Below are 19289 nucleotides of genomic sequence, written 5' to 3' on the forward strand. Positions count from 1 at the left end.
CATATGGGTCGGATATCGGATAGATGGATATTTGCTACCGTAATATGGACATCGAGTTCTTCCTATGTATGATCCGCCAGCCAGCCTGCTCATCCGGAGCGCATGACCTCGCATGGCCTCGCATCCCCCCCAAACCTTAAACCAGCCCTCCATTTAACCCTAACAACCTCAACCCCCCTTCAACACCAGTCGCAATCCGCATACACCCAGCTCAATGTCAGCACGCGACCTCGAAGCCCAAAACGACGCCCTCCTCGAGTCCCTCGCCGCAAAAGTCACCGCTCTTCGGGGTGTAACGAACGATATCCATCGTCACGCGAGTGATCATTCGTTTATCACTCAAACCGTGCGCCCAAACCCCTTCTTTTTGGGAAAATGTGGGCTAATTGATGGGCTGGGGATATAGACGGATGTCTTCGAGAACATGGGAACGCAGATCAAAGCCACCAGTGGGAAATTGGGACAGGTTATGAAGAATGCGTCGAGGAGGAGTGTGATGTCGATGGTGGGGATGATTTTGGGGGTGTTGTTTGTGTTGTACCTGTTTTGGGGGTGATGAAACGAAAAACGAGTTGGCGGTGAGATGGACATTGAGGGCTGGCTGGACCCGATATGTGAGAGACGCCGCGTCCCGCAACTGCTGTCAGAGAACGACGGTCGCGAGGGATGTGCTATCCGACATCTACACCGAGTCAGGAGCGAGACGGAATCACAGATAATCATGCGGAGGAGCACTGACAGGAAAACAGCGGGTATACCACCATCACATTCAGGGTCCTATCTACCTCCTCGCATTCCCCACATCCTGGCCAATCCTATAAACTCCCGCCTTCTCCCAATCAACCCTCTGCCTCGTAACCGGCAACTGTCTCCTCAACCCCTTGAAGGGTCCCTCACTCAACCCTCCAAACGCTTTATTCAGTTCTTCTTGATACCGTTTCTCTTCCGCCGCGATTGTTTTGGCAAGGGTGGAGGGAGAGGAAGGGGTGCTGGAGATGGAGTGGGTGGTGGAGAGGGATACGTTGCCGTCCTCGTAGTAGTGGACGGTGACACGGATCGTACCGGTTAGGGTGCCGGAGGTAGAGTCGAAGGTGTAGGATGAGCGCCATCGGCCGTTCCTGTGCGTATCCATTGTTAGCCAGAGTGCAGTAAGTTATTGGAAGAGTGGATCACCCACCAGTAGTTCGATGGGTTATATTTGTTTCCGACGATGACCACGTTCCATGTTGATCCTCCCGCCTGGCCCTTGAACACCCCGCTTGCGCCTTCGGAGGGGAAGTGTTCGTTGACGTATGCCTCGATGCCGGTATTCAGCTCTTCCCACTCCCTTCCCAAATCTTCGTCATAGGGCTGAACATCGCTCGCTTTCCCCTTTACATGATCAAACACAAACGTCTTCCCCACCCTCGGATCCACGAACCGTCCCTCCTCCCCCGCCACCCGATTCCACTCACTCACCAAACTCAAACCCTCACCCTCACCCCCAGGCAACGGCAACTTAACCGTGACATATTGTTCCAAATTATACTTCTCAAACGCGGGTTCGAGGGCGTTGAGGACGGCGGTGTCGTCGTTGACGAGGGATGCGATGTCGTTGAAGACGTCGTTGAGTTCACCGGGTGGGGAGGCGAGGAGGAATTGGGAGGCTGCGGCGATTTTTTGTTGCTGGAAGGGCATTTTGGTGGTTGTGTTGGTGTTTGGGTGGGTTCGTATGGCCAGCGTCATTCAGGGGTTGGTGTGGTGCAGACGGCGGCTGGGAGCGGTGGGAACATGGAAATGGAGGTTGGTTACCATAATCATTGAATCTGTAACCGTAACCGTAACCGTGACTCATGCTCTGGCTAAAACTAAAGCTCATCATCCAACAACCAATCCTCCGGCAACTGACTCTCCTCCGGGTTCCCAACACTCTTCACACTCTGTCCCGAACTCGCCCAGCATTGACTCCCCATCGGGGGCGGCATAAATGAGTTTAGCATGCTTGAGGGTAGGTGAAGGGTACCGAGGGTGTTTTGCTCGGGGTCGACGAGAGGGAGACGGGAGCGGGTGAAGGGGGGTGAGGGAGAGGGTGGGGTGCTGTGTGGTTTCGTGGGTGAGTGAGGAGACTGAGTTCGCTCTGGTGTTCGCTGTGATTTGTTCGGTGACGCCGGCTGGCTCAGACCGAGGTCTGCTTCTTCTTGTGTGTCCCATGGCATCTGCGTCTCTTCCACGAAACCTCGCTTTGGCGTTGGGAGCGCCGGTGGTGGCATCTCGCTTGCCGCATCTGTGTCGACGATGGGTGGCGTGGATGGTGGTCCGAGATCCTCGTCGTCAACGTCCGGAGCCTGTGTATCCTCGACGTACACCAGTTCCCTCAAGTGTGTTTCTCGTTCAGCTTCTCCGGCATTCTGCTCTTCTGGTGCTGACTCCACGTCCACAGTCTCATCCATCGTATCCGCAGGCATCTGCGGAACCGTATACCCAGCCTGTATCGGTGAGGATCGCAGTGTAAGGTCCATACCCTGCCATCCGGGTGGCATACATGTCTCCAAAAGCGTCTCAGGTAGTCGGAAATTCTCGCTAGTAGTGGGACTGTCGACAGGAGATTGTGGTACTGATTGTGCTGCGGGAGCGGGGACGGGTGCGAGATCGAGACTCTGGTCGTCATCGTCATCGTCGACCTCCATATCGGAAACCTCGTCCGCAGGGTCCTCGACATCTGAAGATGGTACTTCCTCAACCGAATCGTGCTTCTGGTCTTGTTCTTCCGACCGAACAGCCTTGCCTGTCTCGTCGTCCTCTGACCACCAGTCCAGCACGTCCCGTTCCCAAGGCATACTGCTCGGTACCTCGATGTTCTCCACTTCTCCCGCTTCAGCTTCCAAGCTGCGTACAGACGTCGGTACAACTGCTACGCATACCCTCTTTCGATACCGCAGGGTAACCAACAGCTTCTTCCTCTCCTGCTCTCTTACAGCCACAACAGGCGAACTCCCCACCAAGATCTCATCACTCCTCTCCCTCTCCGAATCCTCGACCACGCTCCGTCTCCTCAACAGTACAGTCCCCTGACACAGCCTCTGACTCGGCAACGGTGGACTACCACCGAGAACTTCCTCCTCTGGCGTCGACTCGCGGGATGCTTGGACGGTGATAATGGGTGTGCGTTTTCGTTTGAGGGTTGTGCGGGGTGGCGTTGGTAGCACTATCTCTCTTCCTCGTACTCCTTGGGCGATGGCATTTTCGTCATTACCTACGAAACCAAAAGCGGCCAGTCCACTCTGCTTCGTCGTGGTTGCCGGCGTGACTTTGGCTCCTCCAGGCGTCTTCTGCGGCGTGATCCGGTTTTGAACAAAGTCAAGGGCGACAAGAGGTTTCTGGGCTAGAGGTTTCCGTAGAGGCTTCGACTGCTGCCAGCCGGATCCTGAGCAGCTCATGCTTGATTCTGACTGGTCGTTACTGGGCCATGTAGGCCTTTTGAGAATCGTTGATCGTAGATGAGGGCTGGGAAGACGCGTTTGCGGCCAAGTTCGCGCGTGTAATGAACTCAATTAACTGAGCGAGAACGGAATTAAATGCAACCTGAATTTGATTTAAAAGCTAAGATCTCGAAATAACGTATAAAATGCTAAAAGTATGTTTCTCTCCCTCTGCGAGCCCATAAAGCCCCTCATCGAATCTAGGCAGTGTCGCCAGCAGACACATCATCATTACCCTGCTGCCAATCCGCCAACGTAACACCCCTCAACTCCGCCATCCTCCTAACAACCTTCCCAGTCAAAGAATCACACGTCATACCACCTGGCGTCCTACCCATATCCATTTGGATGTTGAAAGCACTGACGGCTTTAGTCTTTCCCTGCGCCAACAACTCGTAGGGCAAAGCCTCGGGCTTGTCGTTGGTGGTTGCACCGCACTCAAGCGCCAACTGGGTGATGAAGGAGGTGTTGGCGTCTTGAGAGGTGAGGTAGGAGAAAACGAATGGAATAACGACCGAGGTGTTCTTGGCGTGGGCCTTGAGCTTGATTCCGGAGTTATCGAGGGTTTGACCGAAGAAGTAAGTACCGTTGTATACGGCCCAGAGCTCGAGGGGCTTGACCGTGACAGCGAAGAAGTTGGGATTAGTGAGGGAGACGTTGAGGTAACGCGTCAAGTTGAATCCGGTCTCGTCGATGCCGTTAAGAACGGATAACCCAACACCTTGCTGATAGAATCTCGGCTTGCTAAATCCGAGGGTGTAAAAGATAACGATACAACCCACAATGAAGATAGCGATCATGACGAGACCGAAGACATACGAAGTCCACGAACGCTCAAACGAGAACCAGCCCTGGACGCGCTTCGGCGCCCAACTCAAGAGATTTGGCATCCTTTCCCAGGGGATACGGTACCATTTCTTGTGAGGGATATACGGGTTCGGAGCGCCCTTTTCGACACCACGGAAAGACATGAGGGTAGGCGGGTGGTCTTCGTCGTCCTCAACGTTGCCACGCTCGGGATCATCGTTACGTGCTCCAAGGAGGTGCTCACCAAAGTTCTCGTCTTCGGCTTCGACGCGGGCACGGTCTCCACGAACCGCCCCCGCGGACTGAAGCGACTCGGTGGAGTTTCGGGCGTCGGGGTTGTCGTACTGGTACGCACGGTTGCTGAAAGGGTTCTGTCCAATCAAGGAACGGGGTCTCGTCTGATCCACGGAGCTGCGGAATGGGGATTCGAAGAGGACTTCGTGTTCGCCGGAGGATCGCGCAGATTCGGGGGCATCGTAGCGGATGTCGTCAGAGTCGCGACGAAGGGAGTCGTCGGGTGCATGGAAGGGGCTCTCGGTCGTCGTCTGAGGCATCGAGGTCGAGGCGAAGGAAGCGTTGGAGGGAACTCGTTGAAGTCCGGATGACGTAACTACGCGAAGCGGACTGGGACTCAATCTCCTCCCCGATTTCCCAGCTGATCCTCCCTCAAGACGTGAATACTCTGCCATCCTTCGCAATACAGATCAAGTCGTCCTAGCAGAGGTGTCGGCGTTGGAGAGAAGCGTAGGTTCTTATTCCACTTCTCGGGTGACCCCCCCTCTCTTCAGGAAACTAAGTCCGATCCATAGGTGAGCTGGTTGTGTCTTACAGCGGGCTAGAATTTGACCGAATTTGGTGAAGAGCTTCGGGCACTTGCGCGTGTTGATGCAGCCTTGACGTTTTTGAGATGTCCAACCTCCTCGTCTACACGAACCTGTGCAGACTTTTGCGCGCGGGCCTTCTCATCTTGCGGGAGGCGCGGGGGACCGTGCACCATCTGGTCTGTGCAGAAAGTGAAAATAAGGCCATTTGAATACTAGAGGAAAAGCTTGTGTTTAGCTTTGGGCATACTCTGTCAAGCTTGCTTTTCTCGTTGAACTGCAGTGGGAGGCAGGTCGATGTTTTACATCCCGTAGTTAAACCGCGGAATGTGCGGAAAGGCCGCCTACTTCTGTCTGGGTGCGTTCTAGTGAGTGTACTTCGTATTCTAGAAGTCTTACGAGGCGGGCAAAGGAAGTGGATCGTTCGGGAAGCTCGGTAGCTGTGACCTTCGCTGGTTAGGCGCGTGCCAACAAGCTCGCTTGACTGTTCAACAGTGAATTGGTTACTCAGCTCTAGGTGGCCTAAAGTTATCTTCTGTTCCCTGTCATCGCGTTTGAGCGCGACCGGCCGCCGGGTATAGGAACGGCCCCCACATCGATACCTCTCGATCCGTCTCTATGAACCTTCGTTACCATTAAACACGTATGCCTCTGAACATCATGTGCTTGGCCAAGGTAATCCATTGGTATCATCTCCGACTCGTCACGATAGTCTTCCCACCCTCCTTTCTCTTCCTCGCATGCTGAAGCAACAACGCATCAACCTTCGCCGACGTCGCCGCCAAATCCTGAATATACGGCTGAATTTCACCAAGTTCCCTATAACGCACATTAGCCTTTTGCTCACTCACGCACTCCCACCTTCATTACTTCAGAATAGCGGGGATTACATACCATTTCGGCTTCGCCAAAAACAACTCCATAAACCTTGCCGCCGGCTCCGTCGGTAACCTCCCCACAGGAAACCACTCAATCACGGTATTCGTCACACTGATATATTCGCCCTTCAAAAGTTCCATCTTACACTCCGCAGCAAATTCGTGTGGGACGGCGGAGCGCCAGGCGGAGATGAAGGAGATTAGGGTCCATTTCTTGTCGGTAGGAAAGTTGGCGCGGGAGGCGAGGAGGCGGGTGCCGAGGTAGGTGCAGACTAGGGCTGGGGAGAGTGCGTGGGGTTCTGTGGAGGAGGAGAAATGGGTGAGGACCGTTTCGATTGCGGTCGGGTTCTCCTCGTCTTCGCCGATGGAGGCGAGGAGGGTGGACAGAGAGACAGAATCTAATACCATTCCCTCCGCAACGATAGTAGTGATAATCAACTCGAGCAATCGATCGATATAGCTCGGTGCGAGACGTCGTAGTGCACCATCGATGGTTACACAGAGTGCTTCTTGACATGCTTTCTCGAATTCTGCGTCTGAGGCCGGGGTTCGGCGTTGCACTTCTTCTTTGGTTAGAGATATGTCTGTTGGTGAGAGATCTGATTCGCCATCGTATTCTGAGACGAGGGAAAGGTCGACTCTTGCTTGGCTTGGGACAGCTTCGAGGTATGATCCGATTGACGCGACGTTCGTGAGTCCCTGGTTGTCAGGGCGGAAGATGAGAAGCGAATTTGATTGTGAGACGGACTTGAGGACGAAACTTTGTGAAGGCGTTGTAAGAACTGTCGATAGTCCATCCTTCGAGGACTTGATAGTAAGTTTCGGAGGGGAGGGGGAGTCGAGGAGTTGCAGCAGTGCCGGCGGGAGTTCGAGAAGACGAAGAGACTGAGCCGTCGATGGGCCAGCTGCAAACAGAGGAGTCTGACTGAGCTGCGACATATTACCTTAACATCCTCTTCGAGACGCGTTTCTTTTTCTCGGGGTCGACGCGTTCGGATTAATTAAGGTTCGCAGCCGTCGCAGCGTCGGAGAGCCCTGAGCGCAAACACAACACATTCCACAGGTAAACACCACCCCGCACAAAATTTCCTCTCATTCATGAGATGGCGGCTCCTCAATCACAGACGAGGGGCCGCAGTATAAGACGCGATGATCGCATCCCGTTCAGTTTGGTGCCGGATCGGGGGTACGACAGTCTTTTGAAACATAATTCGTTCTTTCGGGAGGAGCATGTTCATTACGCGACTACGGATGCTGTGTTGGGGGATGGTGTGGTGAGTATTGCGGTGGATAAGAAGACTGGGAATGTGTATATGTTCGTCTATACGGCCGCGGGATCATTAGCGATACCGGCATGGAATGTACACGACAATAAGCGGCTGATGCATAATGTTGCGGAGGAGATGCCGGCGGCTGAGGCGAAGGTGGAACATCGCAAGGAGATCGTGGTGGGGACGTTGATGTATTTCGACAATATTGGGAGGGAGTTACGGCCGTCTTTGGTGTCTTCGGCGGAAAGTCTTGGCGTGGTGGAAGGAGCTTTGTGGGGGTTGGAGCATGCTGTTGCGTTCGCGTCTGGGTGTGAGCGGGTGGAGAATGGGAAGTATGTTGGTCAGGCACTATCTGCGGTTGCGGAGCCACGAGGGTGTCGCAGTATCATGTTTGACGTGGTCGTGCCGGATGGATCGTCGACAGCACCAGCTGTGCAGAGCTTCTTGATGGCATTCGGGGATGAGATCGCAGACAGTTTATCCTCGCCAGAACGACCACAAGCACGACAGCGAGCTGTATCACCTCTGCCTCGTCCAAAATCGGACGAAGACAGACAATCCGCGGTGTACGATGTCCTCCATGAGCTTCTAGCAACCGAAACCTCCTACGTCGAGCGTCTTCGTCATCTCTTCCTCGATTACGCCAATCCACTCATGGCAAAGGCAAAGCTCAGTCAACTCGATACCCTTACACCTTACGCTATCTCCAAACTCTTCTTGCCAGTCAAAGTGCAGGCCATGATGGACCTGAACTCAGCATTCCTGACCTCACTCCAGAAAGCTGGATTTGACGCCGCGGCAGTCGCGGATGCATGTTTTCAACACTTCCCGCTGTTCAAGGATGCATATGAAACCTATCTCGATGCAAGCGATCAATTCGAGGTGTTGCTGAAGGAATACCAACAGCAGTCTCGCTCTCTGGAAGAGTTTGTCACCGCTGTAAAGTATAAAACAGCGCACAAAGTCGGGTTGCGAGAGTTGTTGTTTGAGCCTGTACAAAGACTACCCCGGTACACTCTCCTGATCAACAGGATCATCGAGAACCTTCCGGCGGAGCAAGCCAAGGTTAAGGAGCGATTCTCCAGTGCCTTGAGCCATGTCGAGAATATCGCACGCATGCAGAGGAAGGACGAGGAAATGAGCAGCCGGTCTTTCTACCGGATACGTACGCTTGTGGAGGGATACCCCGCTGATCTAGGTGCGAGCCATCGGAAGTTGATCACCGCGATTGACGCCGTGGACGTCCCACCACCATTCGTGGAGGACGTGCATCCCGGGACACCATGCACCATTCTCCTCCTTTCAGACTGCCTCGTCCTCGTCGAACGACGAAGTCGTGACATATCAGGCGCACAATCTGTGCTGAAAGACAATGGCCGTCCTATCGTTACCAAGTCACCAACGAGAGGCAGTGTGTTGTTGCCTAGCCAGAGCATCCTCGATATCCAAAAACAGACCGGCCAGCAATGGCAAATGAAATACGTTGGGCGCGTACGTCTGGATGATGTCACATTAGCCGAAGCGGACGACGGCCGGGGTCTATGGTTTAAGCTGCCGGCTGGGCTGGGAGCAGGGTACCAGGCCTGGTTCGACGCGAGGCCAGAGATGAAGATGGTATTGGAGTGGCAGGAGGGCGGGATGTTTGCCGCAAGTCAATTTGCCAAAGCATTCTTCGAGCAGAAGTTATCGCTCAAGATGACTATGTCTATCTCGAGACGAGAGTTTCAGTTCAAGGGCACGAGATACGTCGCCGTGATTTATGAGGAAAGCAGATACAACTCCGAGTCATCACGGACAAAGATGGCAATCAAGTTCGGTAGCTCGCAGAGTCGGACGATGAGGGTGCAGAATGTGGTCGATGTTAGGCCTGTTGCGGATGAGTCGTTCATTGCTGTGCCGAACTGGGAGGAGGAGGAGAATGCTTCTGCGCTGAAGGGAAGACGGGGGAACGTGTTCGTTGAACGGCTGCGTTATCTTGTCTGGATTGCTGCTCATCGGAACGCGTTCCCGTATGCGGAGGAAAACATCATTCCCTTCGTTGCTGCTAATCGGGTGTTTGTTGAGTCACTACTTCAAGGTCCGCCACCGCCAGGAAGCCCAAAGAAGCCCAGGCCGCTGTCGTTAAATGTGTCTATGGGTCCGCCTTCGATGAGGACAGCTACGTCGAGTCAATCCCTACCCCTTGATGCCAACGCCCGGCAAGACTGGAATACACAGCACAAGAACGCAAGCACATTCAGTTTGGGTAGCTTGACCGGCGGGAGTATACGTTCGCGGAGTATCTCGCCCACCAAATTCTTCCAGATGCCCCGGATACCGAGTCCAACACGAAGCAACACCTCAGTCTCGCCAGCCCGGTCAGATACTTCCAGGCGTAGCATGAGTCCCACAAAGTTCATGGATATCTTCAAGTCTGCGGATGCGAAGCCTGAGAGGTTTGAGAAGACCTTCGCTGCGTTCCGAGATGGTTTCGCCGAGTTTGAGGGTCTGGATTGGAAGGAGTTGTTGCAACCGCCATCGGGGGCTGAGGGAAGTGCTGCGAAGGATATTGCCGCATTGCTGGATGGTGGGAAGGCGGGGTATGAAGCCATCACTGGTTCTCCGGCGAAGGTCGCATTTCATGCATTGAGGGTGTATGTGAGGATGTACGTCCTACCGAAATTGAACAAGCGGTTCGTGTCGAAGGATGTACAGAAGGAGCTTCAGAGTGCGACGTCGATGCATTATCGGGATATCGTTCTGGGTATGTCTGAGGAGCGTCAGAGAATCTTGCAAGCATTCTTGGATGTGGTGAAGAGTATTGTGGATAAACTCAAGACGAGGAAGGGCAAGGAGAAGGTCAACATTGAGTTATCTGGGGAAGCTGGTCTTCCACCGGCTGTGGTATGGTCTTTATTGGGGATTGAGCTGCCTACATCGAGGAGTTCAAGTCCCCATAGCCCGGTGCACGAGAACCCGCCTCCTTCTCCTGGACTTCTGCGACCTCCGTCTCAGCCATTGAAGTTGAGTGCGAGGCCGGCATCCCTTGCGCCTCCGACGGCGAGCTCGTATGCAGCATCTACACGTTCATCGATTGTCTCCGAATCTCAACAAAGCAACTTTGAGGTCTTCGATGCGAAGTCGGTTGCTAGTTACGAACCGTCAATCGTCAGCGAACATCACTTCGAAGTCCACAGTGTTGGCAGCCCAAAGAAGGTGTACCTCGACGTCGGCAAAGGGTTGCCTAATACCCCTCCTCAAGCAAGCACGACAAGTCTGCAGATCCCATTCGACAGTGTGAGTATCGCCGAATCAGACAACGCTGCAGATCTCGATCCGCCCAAACCTTTCTTCTCCCAGCCTAACGAAAGCATTTCGAGCATGAGTTTAAGAAGCATTGCTAAGGCTGCGTCTCTGAGACGGGCACCTACGCATGCGTCGCAGAAGGCTGAAGTTGGCCTTGATGTCAAGGAACTCGAGGAGGAGTACGCGATGATGCGGAAGGTGTCTGCGCAGAAGGCAGCGGAGGCTTCTGAACGAGAATCCACTCCTGTCGACCTTACCAAGGAGAATGATTCTTTCGCGCAGTTGGAGCCCTCTGCTGGTTATGCAGCTGGAGTTGAAGACGATGGCCCTGTCGCCATTGATGGCGATACTAGCCTTGATGCTGATCCTGAGAGCTTCATCCACACAGCCCAGAGAGCAGTCTCGGTATCAAGACCAAGACTAAGGGGCCAACTAGGAATACCAAACACCCAAATCACGCCTATCTCAACAGGATGGCAGAAGGACAACGGTTTCGTCTGGGAGCAACCAACTTCGCCTACCGTGGAGGAGTCAGAGGAGTCAGTTTTGGACGACCTGATGGGCGAGTTCAACCCGGCTCTTGCCTTTATCTTGCAGAATGATGGATGATGATTTCGATGGACTTTTATGGACACTTAGATATGATATAATGGAGGACATGCTGTAGGTGTATGGCGTTACGCACTGCCGTTTTGGATACCCTGAGAGAATTCACCCGATCTTAACACAGCTCTTCCGTACCCGTGAATCCCCCATCATTTACCAAACGGACCCAGAAGATACCCTTCTCACTTGTTGCATGATTGATTGCCCATCAATGTACTTCCCTCAATGGGGCTGTCCTCGGCATTCGCTTCACCTGCTTCAGTGCGCCCTGCTGCGGGGTTCGCAGCACGAAATTCGGTTGGGAAAACAACGCCGATAGCAACCTCCTATTTTCAAAACTCAATTCAAATCATCAGTTCATCATGAGGCAGTGGTTACAAGGAAGGTGAGTCACCATCAGAGTTTGCCAATGCTTCATTGAATGCATGTTGATAAAGTTGCTCACAGCGTTGCGTACGTCACTGGAACGGCAGAGCCTGAGTACGGCGCCGAGGCATTGCACTCGGTCGCTGACCAGGTTACTGAGGGTCCTCAGTTCTCAGAATTGACTCTTGAGGATCTCACGTGGCAGTTGCCCGGTGGCAGCAATGTCGAGACGCAGACCTTCTACATCATGGCTGACTCTGGCCACCTCTGCTTCGCGCAGATCATTCACTCAAATATTGGGTTAGTAGCTCAATTGCTCTTTCACCGGTAGTATATGCTGATAATTTTGCAGTTTCGGACAGGAGCAGACTCAATTCACATGCCGTGTCTACCACAAGGAGGAGAACATGAACGTCTGGTCCTCAACGAACCTCCAGAACTTCGCCGTGAGCGAGGATGGCCACTCCATGTCCGCAAACCAGGCGAGCGTTGTCTTGTCCGAGGACGGTAACAAGTACACTCTGCGGATATCCGTTAGCCCCACTACGATTGTCGACGTCGAGTTCACCCGCACAGCACCCGGACTGAAGGCCGGTAAGAACGGTACCACCACTTACGGTACTGACGCCAACAAGCCCTGGGGATCTATGCGTCACATCTTCTGGCCCCGTGCAACAGTCACCGGTACCATCATCGCCGACGGCAAAGCCCTCGACATCAAGGGCCGTGGTCTCTTCGTCCATGCCCTCCAGGGCATGAAGCCCCACCACGCCGCAGCACGATGGAACTTTGCCAACTTCCAGGGTGAGAACTACTCTGCTGTCATGATGGAGTTCACCACGCCCCCTAGTTACGGTTCGGTTACGGTTAATGTTGGTGGTGTTGCGAAGGATGGGGAGTTGGTGTTGGGTACGGTGAAGAACACTGCTACGCACGTGGAGAAGAAGCTTGATGAGGAGACCGGATGGGAAGAGCCTACGAGGATTGAGTTTAACTGGTTGGAGGACGGTAAGAGCAAGGCTTCTATTGATGCTAAGCTCGAGACCCGTATTGAGCGTGTCGATGTCTTGGCTGAGATCCCTGCGCTTCTCAAGAAGCTCGTCCAGGGTGTCGCCGGTACCAAGCCCTTCATCTACCAGTGCGTCAACCCTGTCACCCTCAAGCTGACCGACGGCGACAAGGAGATCGAGGACAACGGTATCCTCTTCACCGAGGCCACCTTCATCTCCTCCTAAGCTGGTGCTCATCCTATTCATTAACACCCACAGTTGCTCTCTCTCACGGATGGTTTGGAGTTTGTTCCCGGGATTGACTTATTTCTATTTTTTTATTTTGTTTTGCTGTTTGCGTATTACAGTAGCAGATTCGCATGGATTCATGGCCGCCCGAGATCAGGGGCCTTAATGGTAATATATCCGTTTTAAAGACACTCGCTCGTGTACGATGGAGTATGGTGTATGTAGGCAGATGTAAACTTGGCATTTCAACCGTGGTATCTCAGTATCATCATCTCTAGGTTCTCACACCATCCGCGTCTTCCTCAGGCATGTTTACGACTCCATCGCATCCTCATCCTTCTTCATCAATCCCTGGTCCTTCAACAACTGATCAATCTCCTCCGGCTTCCAAAGGTGATGGAAGATCTTTCCGTCTCTAAGGCCAATCGTGGCAAACTCCACTGTAAGACGAATTAGCACAAACCATATTGAACCGGACTACTCATTCGACTGACATTTCTCAGACGTCAGATTCGTCGAATCCATCGTCTTTCCCATAACCTTTGCCGCAAGCTCCACAACCTCCTGCAAACTCATATCCTCCTTCCAATCCTGCTTCAGCAAACTCTGCGCACTAGCATTATTCGCTCCAACCGCCGTCGCCTTCCACCCGGAGTAATTACCCGACGGATTAGATTGGTAGAGTTGGAAGCCGTGCAGGAGGTCGTGGCCTGCGAAGAGGAATGATACACCGAAGGGGCGGAGACCACCGCCTTGGGTGTAGCCTTGTTTGGTGTCGCAGAGGCGTTTGACGAGTTGTTCGCAGGGGATGTCCTCGTTGTATGTTAGGAGGTGTCGTTGGGCGATTCGGCGGGCGAAGTCGATGAGGACGTTTGCGTCGGAGGTGAGTCCGGCCACAGCGGAGATCATGTTGCTGTTCCGGTCTAATTAGCACACCATCCCAAGGTTCGATGGAAGAAACGTATGCATACTCGTTCAGGATGTATAGCTTCTCGTTTGCGGTGTCTTGTTCCAGTAGCTTACTCGTCACCTTCTTCTCCGCAGCGAGCACGATTCCGTCTTTGGCCATGATACCGAGGCACGTACCGGCATGGGAGATAGCCTCTAAGGCGTACTCGACCTGGTACAGTCTGCCCTCGGGCGAGAAGATTGTTGTTCTGGAATCGTAACGGCGGGCCATTGTTCAACTGCCTTGTCTTTTGTCGTTCTCTGTGGTGTTGGGTATCGTATTACGTAGACCTTCCTGGTCAGGGCGGGAACGCGTCGGCCTGTGCACGTGAACCGAACACCGCCAAATTCAGAGTCCCCGTAGGTTGAAGATTAAGGATGTCTGGAGACCCTCAACTCGCTCCTTTACCGCCGGGATGGACGGAGCATCGTGCGCCGACGGGTCACTTGTACTACTGGAACGCTGCGACACAGACGTCGACGTATGAACGGCCGGCGTATACTCCTGCTCCGGCACCAGTTCCCGCTGTTTTGGCAGCTGTTGGGCCTGTTCAGGAGCTTGCTCAAGAGCAAAAGAAGGATCCTAACGCGGATAGACCGAGGCGGAAGCAGGCCATTCCTGGTGTTCATCCTTGGATCCTCGTCATTACCAAGAAAGGCCGCCGGTTTGCGCATAATGTCGACACGAAGCAGTCTGTATGGGATATTCCGGAGCATGTGAAGGAGGCCATTACTAAGATGGACCGCGAGGAGTACGAGGCTGCTGTCGCGGCTATGCGTGGACAGAAGCGACCTGCCGAGGAAGTTGAGGAGGATGACCACGACGAGGAAGATGCAAAGAGATTCCGTGAGGACTCTTACGAGGGCGGGGAGGGATACGAGGACGACTACGCACAGGACGAAGCAGACCACCAGCTACAAGAAGATGTCGAATTCGGCGAAGACGACATCATGGCCCAACTCGCTGCCATGGCCGAGGAAGGCAATTTCGACCCCCACGACGCCCAAGAAGAATTAACCCCCCTCGAACGCCGCTCCATCTTTAAAGACCTCCTCTACGATAAGGAAATCAGTCCATATAGTATGTGGGACGTCATCTTGTCGGATATCGTTCGTGACGAGAGGTATACGGCTATCACGACGACGACGGAGCGGAAAGAGGTGTTTGTGGAGTATTGTAAGGACCGACTCGATGCCATCGCAGCCGAGAAAGCCGCTGCGCCGAAGACTGACCCGAAGATTGACTACTTGGCGTTGTTGGTCGAGAAAGCGGGTAAACTCTACTGGCCAGAATTCAAGCGAAAATACAAGAAAGAATTGGCGGCACAGAAGTGGGGAACGGATAAGGAGAAGGAGAAGTTGTTTAGGGAATATCAGGAGAAGAAGAAAGCGAAGCCGGAGAAGATCGAGGATGAGTTTCTGGGGATGTTGAGGGGGGTGAAGGGGGTGAGGAGGAGTACCACGGTTGAGACGGTGCCGCAGGGTGTTAAAGGAGATGTGCGGTTTTTTGTCGTACCTGAGGAGACGAGGGTGACATTGCTCGAGCGGTACACGAGGACGATGCCAGAAGTGGAAGACGATACCGTGGAAAATCCGGAGGCGGCAGCAGCGCATAAGGCGCAGCAAGCACTCAGGGAACGCGAACGGGCTGTGAGGGAGGCCAAATGGAGACTGAACAGAGAGATCAGACAAGGCCAGCATGAGCTAGATTTCCAAGCAAGGCAAATCGAGAGTGCATTGAGAGTCAGAGGAAACGAAGGTCTAGCATCACAACTGAAAGGAAATGAGAAGAAATGAGATGCATGGATATTACCGTAGTCTAAACCTTAACACCGGTATGGATATAAGAAATACCAAACGTCTGCGGCTCCCATCCACGTCCAGCAAGGTTAAACCCAGCCTCCTCAATCATCCTCGAGAAATCGTCCGGCATGGGGAACCGCTCGATACTCTCACTCAAATACTGGTAACTTGCCCGGTCACCCGCGACGAGCTCGCCCATGAGTGGGATGACCTTGAAGAGATGTTGTCTGTAGAGAAGGGGAAGAGGACCGGGGAGGGATGCGGCGGGGGCGAATTCGAGGCAGGAGAAGACGCCTCCGGGTTTGAGAACGCGGTAGGCTTCGCGGAGGACGGCGTCGATGTGAGTACAATTTCGGATACAGAATGCGATGGTGTACAGATCCACCGAAGCATCCGGGATCGCGGTGAGTTCCTCGGCGTTTTGTACTTGGAACTTGATTCGCTCGGTATTTGCGTATCGAGTCTTGAGAGATCTCTTCTCGCCCTCTCTCAGCATATCGGGGTTGATATCGACACACATGACTTTGGTAGTTGTGTCGTTGTGTACATCTGTTGCGTGGTCGAGGAGTCTGAACGCGATATCTCCCGTTCCGCCTCCGACGTCGAGGATAGACATTCCGCCTTTTCCTCGGCCAGGGTCTAGTCTTCTGACGAAGTGATCCTTCCACAGGCGGTGGATACCGAGGGACATGGTATCGTTCATGACATCGTAGGAGGGAGCGACGGAGGAGAAGACGCCGCCGACGAGGGATTCTTTGAGGGATTCTGGGATGGACTTGAATCCGAAGTGGGTTTTTGGTTCATTCTTGCCCTGGGAGGAGTCCTGGAGGCGGAGGGAGGAGGTGGAGAAGGCGGAGCTTCGGACGGAGCGGAGACGGGGTAGTAGGGTTCTTGATCGCTGCATTTTTGGAGTTGTGTGTCGAGATCAGTATTTCCCCAGCAATGCCGATGAAGTGTATGGGGAGGGGACCGTGCCTGCCCGGCACGTCAAGTGATTGCGAAGGGAACATGGATGGTGTAGAAGATGCGTTAGAAGGAGTATGCCTGAAATTATAAACCTTTCAATAGCAACAAAGCCCGTCTCTTGCCCCAGCTTCTGGTGTGACGTCTCGGATCGAAATTTGGCTGCATAAACGTACTGCCGTAGGGACTTTCAAACAGCGTCCAAGCAGAAAAGGCCAATCGATCCTCCAAGATGTCGAACCCTCCTCAGAACTGGGAAGATGGTCTCAATGACCACCAGAGACTTGCTCAGCAAGCCAGTCGTATGAACCTCAACAACGCCGCTCGCGCACCCGCTTTCAATCCTGGTGCACAGTCCTTCAACGCCGGCGCGTCGTCCTTCACTCCGGGTGGCGGTTACGGGGGTGGGTATGGACAGTACCCTCAGTATGGAGGTCAGGGTGGTTATGGACAGCAGCAGCAGCAGCAGCAGCAGCAGTATGGAGGATACGGACAGCAGAACCCCCAGTACAGTGGCAACCAGGGTGGCTACGGTGGACAGCAGGGTGGATACAATGGATACAATGCCTACAACCAGGCTCCTGGACAGGCCTATAACAGCAACCCCAACAACCAATACCAGCAGCCACCACAGCAGGAGGCCCCTAAGCCTGCGGCACCCTCTGGACCTGCTAAGACTATCTCTCTTGGTGGTGGACCCGCCAAGTCGATCTCCTTGGGCGGTGGACCTGCAAAGTCTATTTCCCTCGGCGGCGGTCCCGCTAAGACCGTTTCTTTGGGTGGGGGCCCTGCGAAGACCGTGTCGCTTGGTGGTGGACCCGCTAAGACTGTCTCCCTCGGAGGACCAGCAAAGACTGTTTCTCTCGGCGGTGGTGGAGCTAAAGCTGTTTCCATCGGTGCTTCCGCTGATGCTGCTAAGCCTGCTGAGGTGAAGGAGGTCAAGAAGGCTGAGGCTAAAGTCGCTACTCCACCAGCATCCCCTAAGCCTGCTGCTGCCGAGGTCGCTGCCGCCGCTACCCCAGAGAAGGTCGCTGCCGTCGAGAAGTCTGAGTCCAAGATCTCCCGTGCTAACGAGAAGCGTGAAGCCGCCGCTGAGAAGCGCGAGGCCGACGCTATCGCTAAGGCACAGGAGGAGGAAGTCGACGATGAGATCGTCAACGACATGTACGGAAAGGAGCACATCAACGTCGTCTTCATGGGTCACGTCGATGCTGGTAAGTCTACCATGGGTGGTAACATCCTCTTCTTGACCGGTATGGTCGACAAGCGAACGATGGAGAAGTACGAGCGTGAGGCGAAGGAGCAAAACCGTGAGTCGTGGTATTTGTCATGGGCACTTGACTCCACCAAGGAGGAGCGTGCGAAGGGTAAGACCGTCGAGGTTGGTCGTGCGTATTTCGAGACTGAGAAGCGCAAGTACACTATTCTCGACGCTCCTGGTCACAAGTCTTTCGTTCCTCACATGATTGGTGGTGCGGCTCAGGCTGATGTCGGTGTTCTCGTTATTTCTGCCCGTAAGGGTGAGTACGAGACTGGTTTTGAGAAGGGTGGACAGACCCGTGAGCACGCCGTTTTGGCTAAGACTCAGGGTGTCAACAAGCTTATTGTTGCTGTTAACAAGATGGATGACCCTACTGTTCAGTGGTCTAAGGAGCGTTACGATGAGTGTACTACTAAGCTCGCTCAGTTCTTGAAGGGTACTGGGTACAACCCCAAGACTGATGTTCACTTCATGCCCGTTTCTGGTTTCACTGGTGCTGGTTTGAAAGACCGCGTTGACCCTAAGGTCTGCCCGTGGTACGATGGCCCATCATTGCTCGAGTACCTCGATGGTATGCCCATGCAGGAGCGTAAGCTCAACGCTCCCCTCATGATGCCCATCTCCGTCAAGTACAAGGACATGGGTACCGTCATCGAGGGTAAGATCGAGTCCGGACACATCAAGAAAGGCCAGAGCATCCTCATCATGCCCAACAAAGATGTCGTCGAAGTCACCAATATGTTTGCTGAGTCCGAGGAGGAAGTCGACATGGCTACCTGTGGTGACCAGGTCCGTTTGAGGCTCAAAGGTATTGAGGAGGAGGATGTCATGCCTGGATTCGTCGTTTGCGGTGTGAAGAAGCCCGTGCACGCTGTTACGGCCTTCGAGGCCCAGGTTGCCATTATCGAGTTGCCATCCCTCTTGACTGCCGGTTTCTCCTGCGTTCTCCACGTTCACACCGCAGTCGAGGAAGTCACCTTCGGCGCTCTCCTCCACAAACTCGACAAGACCAACAGACGATCAAAGAAGGCCCCTGCGTTCGCTACTCGTGGTATGAAGATCATCGCTCGTTTGGAGTTGGCTGGACCGGTTTGTGTTGAGACGTTTGAGGATTACCCCCAGCTTGGACGTTTTACGTTGCGTGACCAGGGTAATACTATTGCTATTGGAAAGATTACGAAGTTGATTACGCAGGAGGTTGTTGAGGCGGAGGCTGCTGCTGCTGCGCAGTAGATGGCTGGTGCAGCTGTTGATGGATGATGGAAGTTGTCTTTGTTTGTCTTCATGTGTCAGTTCTTTGTGGATGTGTACTTCAAGAGGAATATATTGCATAACATAGAGTTTGTTTCTGCATGCATTTTGCACACCGCAGTACCGTCACTTGAAGCCGGCGACGTTCGAGCTCGCACCGCCGTGGTAGGAACGGAACATCCATGCGAAATGACCAGCCGGTTAAGCTGAAAAGAAACCCGGTTTTTCAGGTGTATTCTCACCACACCGGTCCTCACTTTCTCCCGGGCTCACGTCAGCTGCAGCTCTATGTAAGTCGACGTGCATGGGCCCAGTCGTATACGTTGATTGCTC

At 53.7% G+C, this 19289-nt stretch overlaps 11 protein-coding genes across 11 annotated transcripts; 5 read left to right on the forward strand and 6 right to left on the reverse strand.

Moving 5' to 3' along the window:
• Positions 1-150: 150 nt before the first annotated feature.
• Positions 151-645, forward strand: SAICODRAFT_29794 (uncharacterized protein). Its single transcript, XM_019167499.1, has 2 exons — positions 151-346; positions 407-645. The coding sequence occupies exons 1-2, from the start codon at positions 215-217 to the stop codon at positions 554-556; spliced, it is 282 nt and encodes a 93-aa protein (XP_019024905.1). The 5' UTR covers positions 151-214; the 3' UTR covers positions 557-645.
• A 136-nt stretch (positions 646-781) lies between these two features.
• Positions 782-1703, reverse strand: SAICODRAFT_18365 (F-actin capping protein, alpha subunit; the record flags this gene model as incomplete). The annotated part of the gene is made up of 2 exons (XM_019165945.1): positions 1178-1703; positions 782-1118 (listed from the first exon to the last, which is right to left on the reverse strand). Exons 1-2 carry the CDS (start codon positions 1675-1677, stop codon positions 782-784), a joined length of 837 nt encoding a protein of 278 aa, XP_019024906.1. The 5' UTR covers positions 1678-1703.
• A 47-nt stretch (positions 1704-1750) lies between these two features.
• SAICODRAFT_217223 (uncharacterized protein) lies at positions 1751-3537 on the reverse strand. The gene has a single exon (XM_019166457.1). The coding sequence runs from the start codon at positions 3414-3416 to the stop codon at positions 1848-1850; it is 1569 nt and encodes a 522-aa protein (XP_019024907.1). The 5' UTR covers positions 3417-3537; the 3' UTR covers positions 1751-1847.
• Positions 3495-5222, reverse strand: SAICODRAFT_217278 (uncharacterized protein). The gene has a single exon (XM_019166458.1). The coding sequence runs from the start codon at positions 4952-4954 to the stop codon at positions 3659-3661; it is 1296 nt and encodes a 431-aa protein (XP_019024908.1). The 5' UTR covers positions 4955-5222; the 3' UTR covers positions 3495-3658.
• Positions 5223-5781: 559 nt separating this feature from the next.
• Positions 5782-6582, reverse strand: SAICODRAFT_43803 (uncharacterized protein; the record flags this gene model as incomplete). Its single annotated transcript, XM_019168751.1, has 2 exons — positions 5782-5905; positions 5981-6582. Coding segments are annotated over 2 exons (726 nt in total), but the record flags the coding sequence as incomplete, so codon positions are not given.
• Positions 6583-7067: 485 nt separating this feature from the next.
• SAICODRAFT_6585 (uncharacterized protein) lies at positions 7068-11129 on the forward strand (the record flags this gene model as incomplete). The annotated part of the gene is made up of 1 exon (XM_019170183.1): positions 7068-11129. One exon carries the CDS (start codon positions 7068-7070, stop codon positions 11127-11129), a length of 4062 nt encoding a protein of 1353 aa, XP_019024910.1.
• Positions 11130-11435: 306 nt separating this feature from the next.
• SAICODRAFT_65027 (oxidative stress survival, Svf1-like protein) lies at positions 11436-12731 on the forward strand. Its single transcript, XM_019170117.1, has 3 exons — positions 11436-11511; positions 11574-11792; positions 11845-12731. The coding sequence occupies exons 1-3, from the start codon at positions 11489-11491 to the stop codon at positions 12725-12727; spliced, it is 1125 nt and encodes a 374-aa protein (XP_019024911.1). The 5' UTR covers positions 11436-11488; the 3' UTR covers positions 12728-12731.
• Positions 12732-12964: 233 nt separating this feature from the next.
• On the reverse strand, positions 12965-13930 carry SAICODRAFT_90890 (N-terminal nucleophile aminohydrolase). Its single transcript, XM_019171721.1, has 3 exons — positions 13702-13930; positions 13225-13643; positions 12965-13170 (listed from the first exon to the last, which is right to left on the reverse strand). Exons 1-3 carry the CDS (start codon positions 13908-13910, stop codon positions 13043-13045), a joined length of 756 nt encoding a protein of 251 aa, XP_019024912.1. The 5' UTR covers positions 13911-13930; the 3' UTR covers positions 12965-13042.
• Positions 13931-14592: 662 nt separating this feature from the next.
• SAICODRAFT_29795 (uncharacterized protein) lies at positions 14593-15515 on the forward strand. The gene has a single exon (XM_019167500.1). The coding sequence runs from the start codon at positions 14630-14632 to the stop codon at positions 15473-15475; it is 846 nt and encodes a 281-aa protein (XP_019024913.1). The 5' UTR covers positions 14593-14629; the 3' UTR covers positions 15476-15515.
• SAICODRAFT_55488 (ubiquinone/menaquinone) lies at positions 15498-16385 on the reverse strand (the record flags this gene model as incomplete). Its single annotated transcript, XM_019169377.1, has 1 exon — positions 15498-16385. The coding sequence occupies one exon, from the start codon at positions 16383-16385 to the stop codon at positions 15498-15500; it is 888 nt and encodes a 295-aa protein (XP_019024914.1).
• Positions 16386-17537: 1152 nt separating this feature from the next.
• Positions 17538-18938, forward strand: SAICODRAFT_55415 (Sup35 complexed with Gmppnp; the record flags this gene model as incomplete). The annotated part of the gene is made up of 1 exon (XM_019169372.1): positions 17538-18938. A coding segment is annotated over one exon (1401 nt), but the record flags the coding sequence as incomplete, so codon positions are not given.
• Between the last annotated feature and the right edge of the window lie 351 nt (positions 18939-19289).

Source organism: Saitoella complicata (genome assembly GCF_001661265.1).
Source record: "Saitoella complicata NRRL Y-17804 unplaced genomic scaffold SAICOscaffold_8, whole genome shotgun sequence".
Taxonomy (NCBI): Eukaryota; Fungi; Ascomycota; class Saitoellomycetes; order Saitoellales; family Saitoellaceae; genus Saitoella; species Saitoella complicata.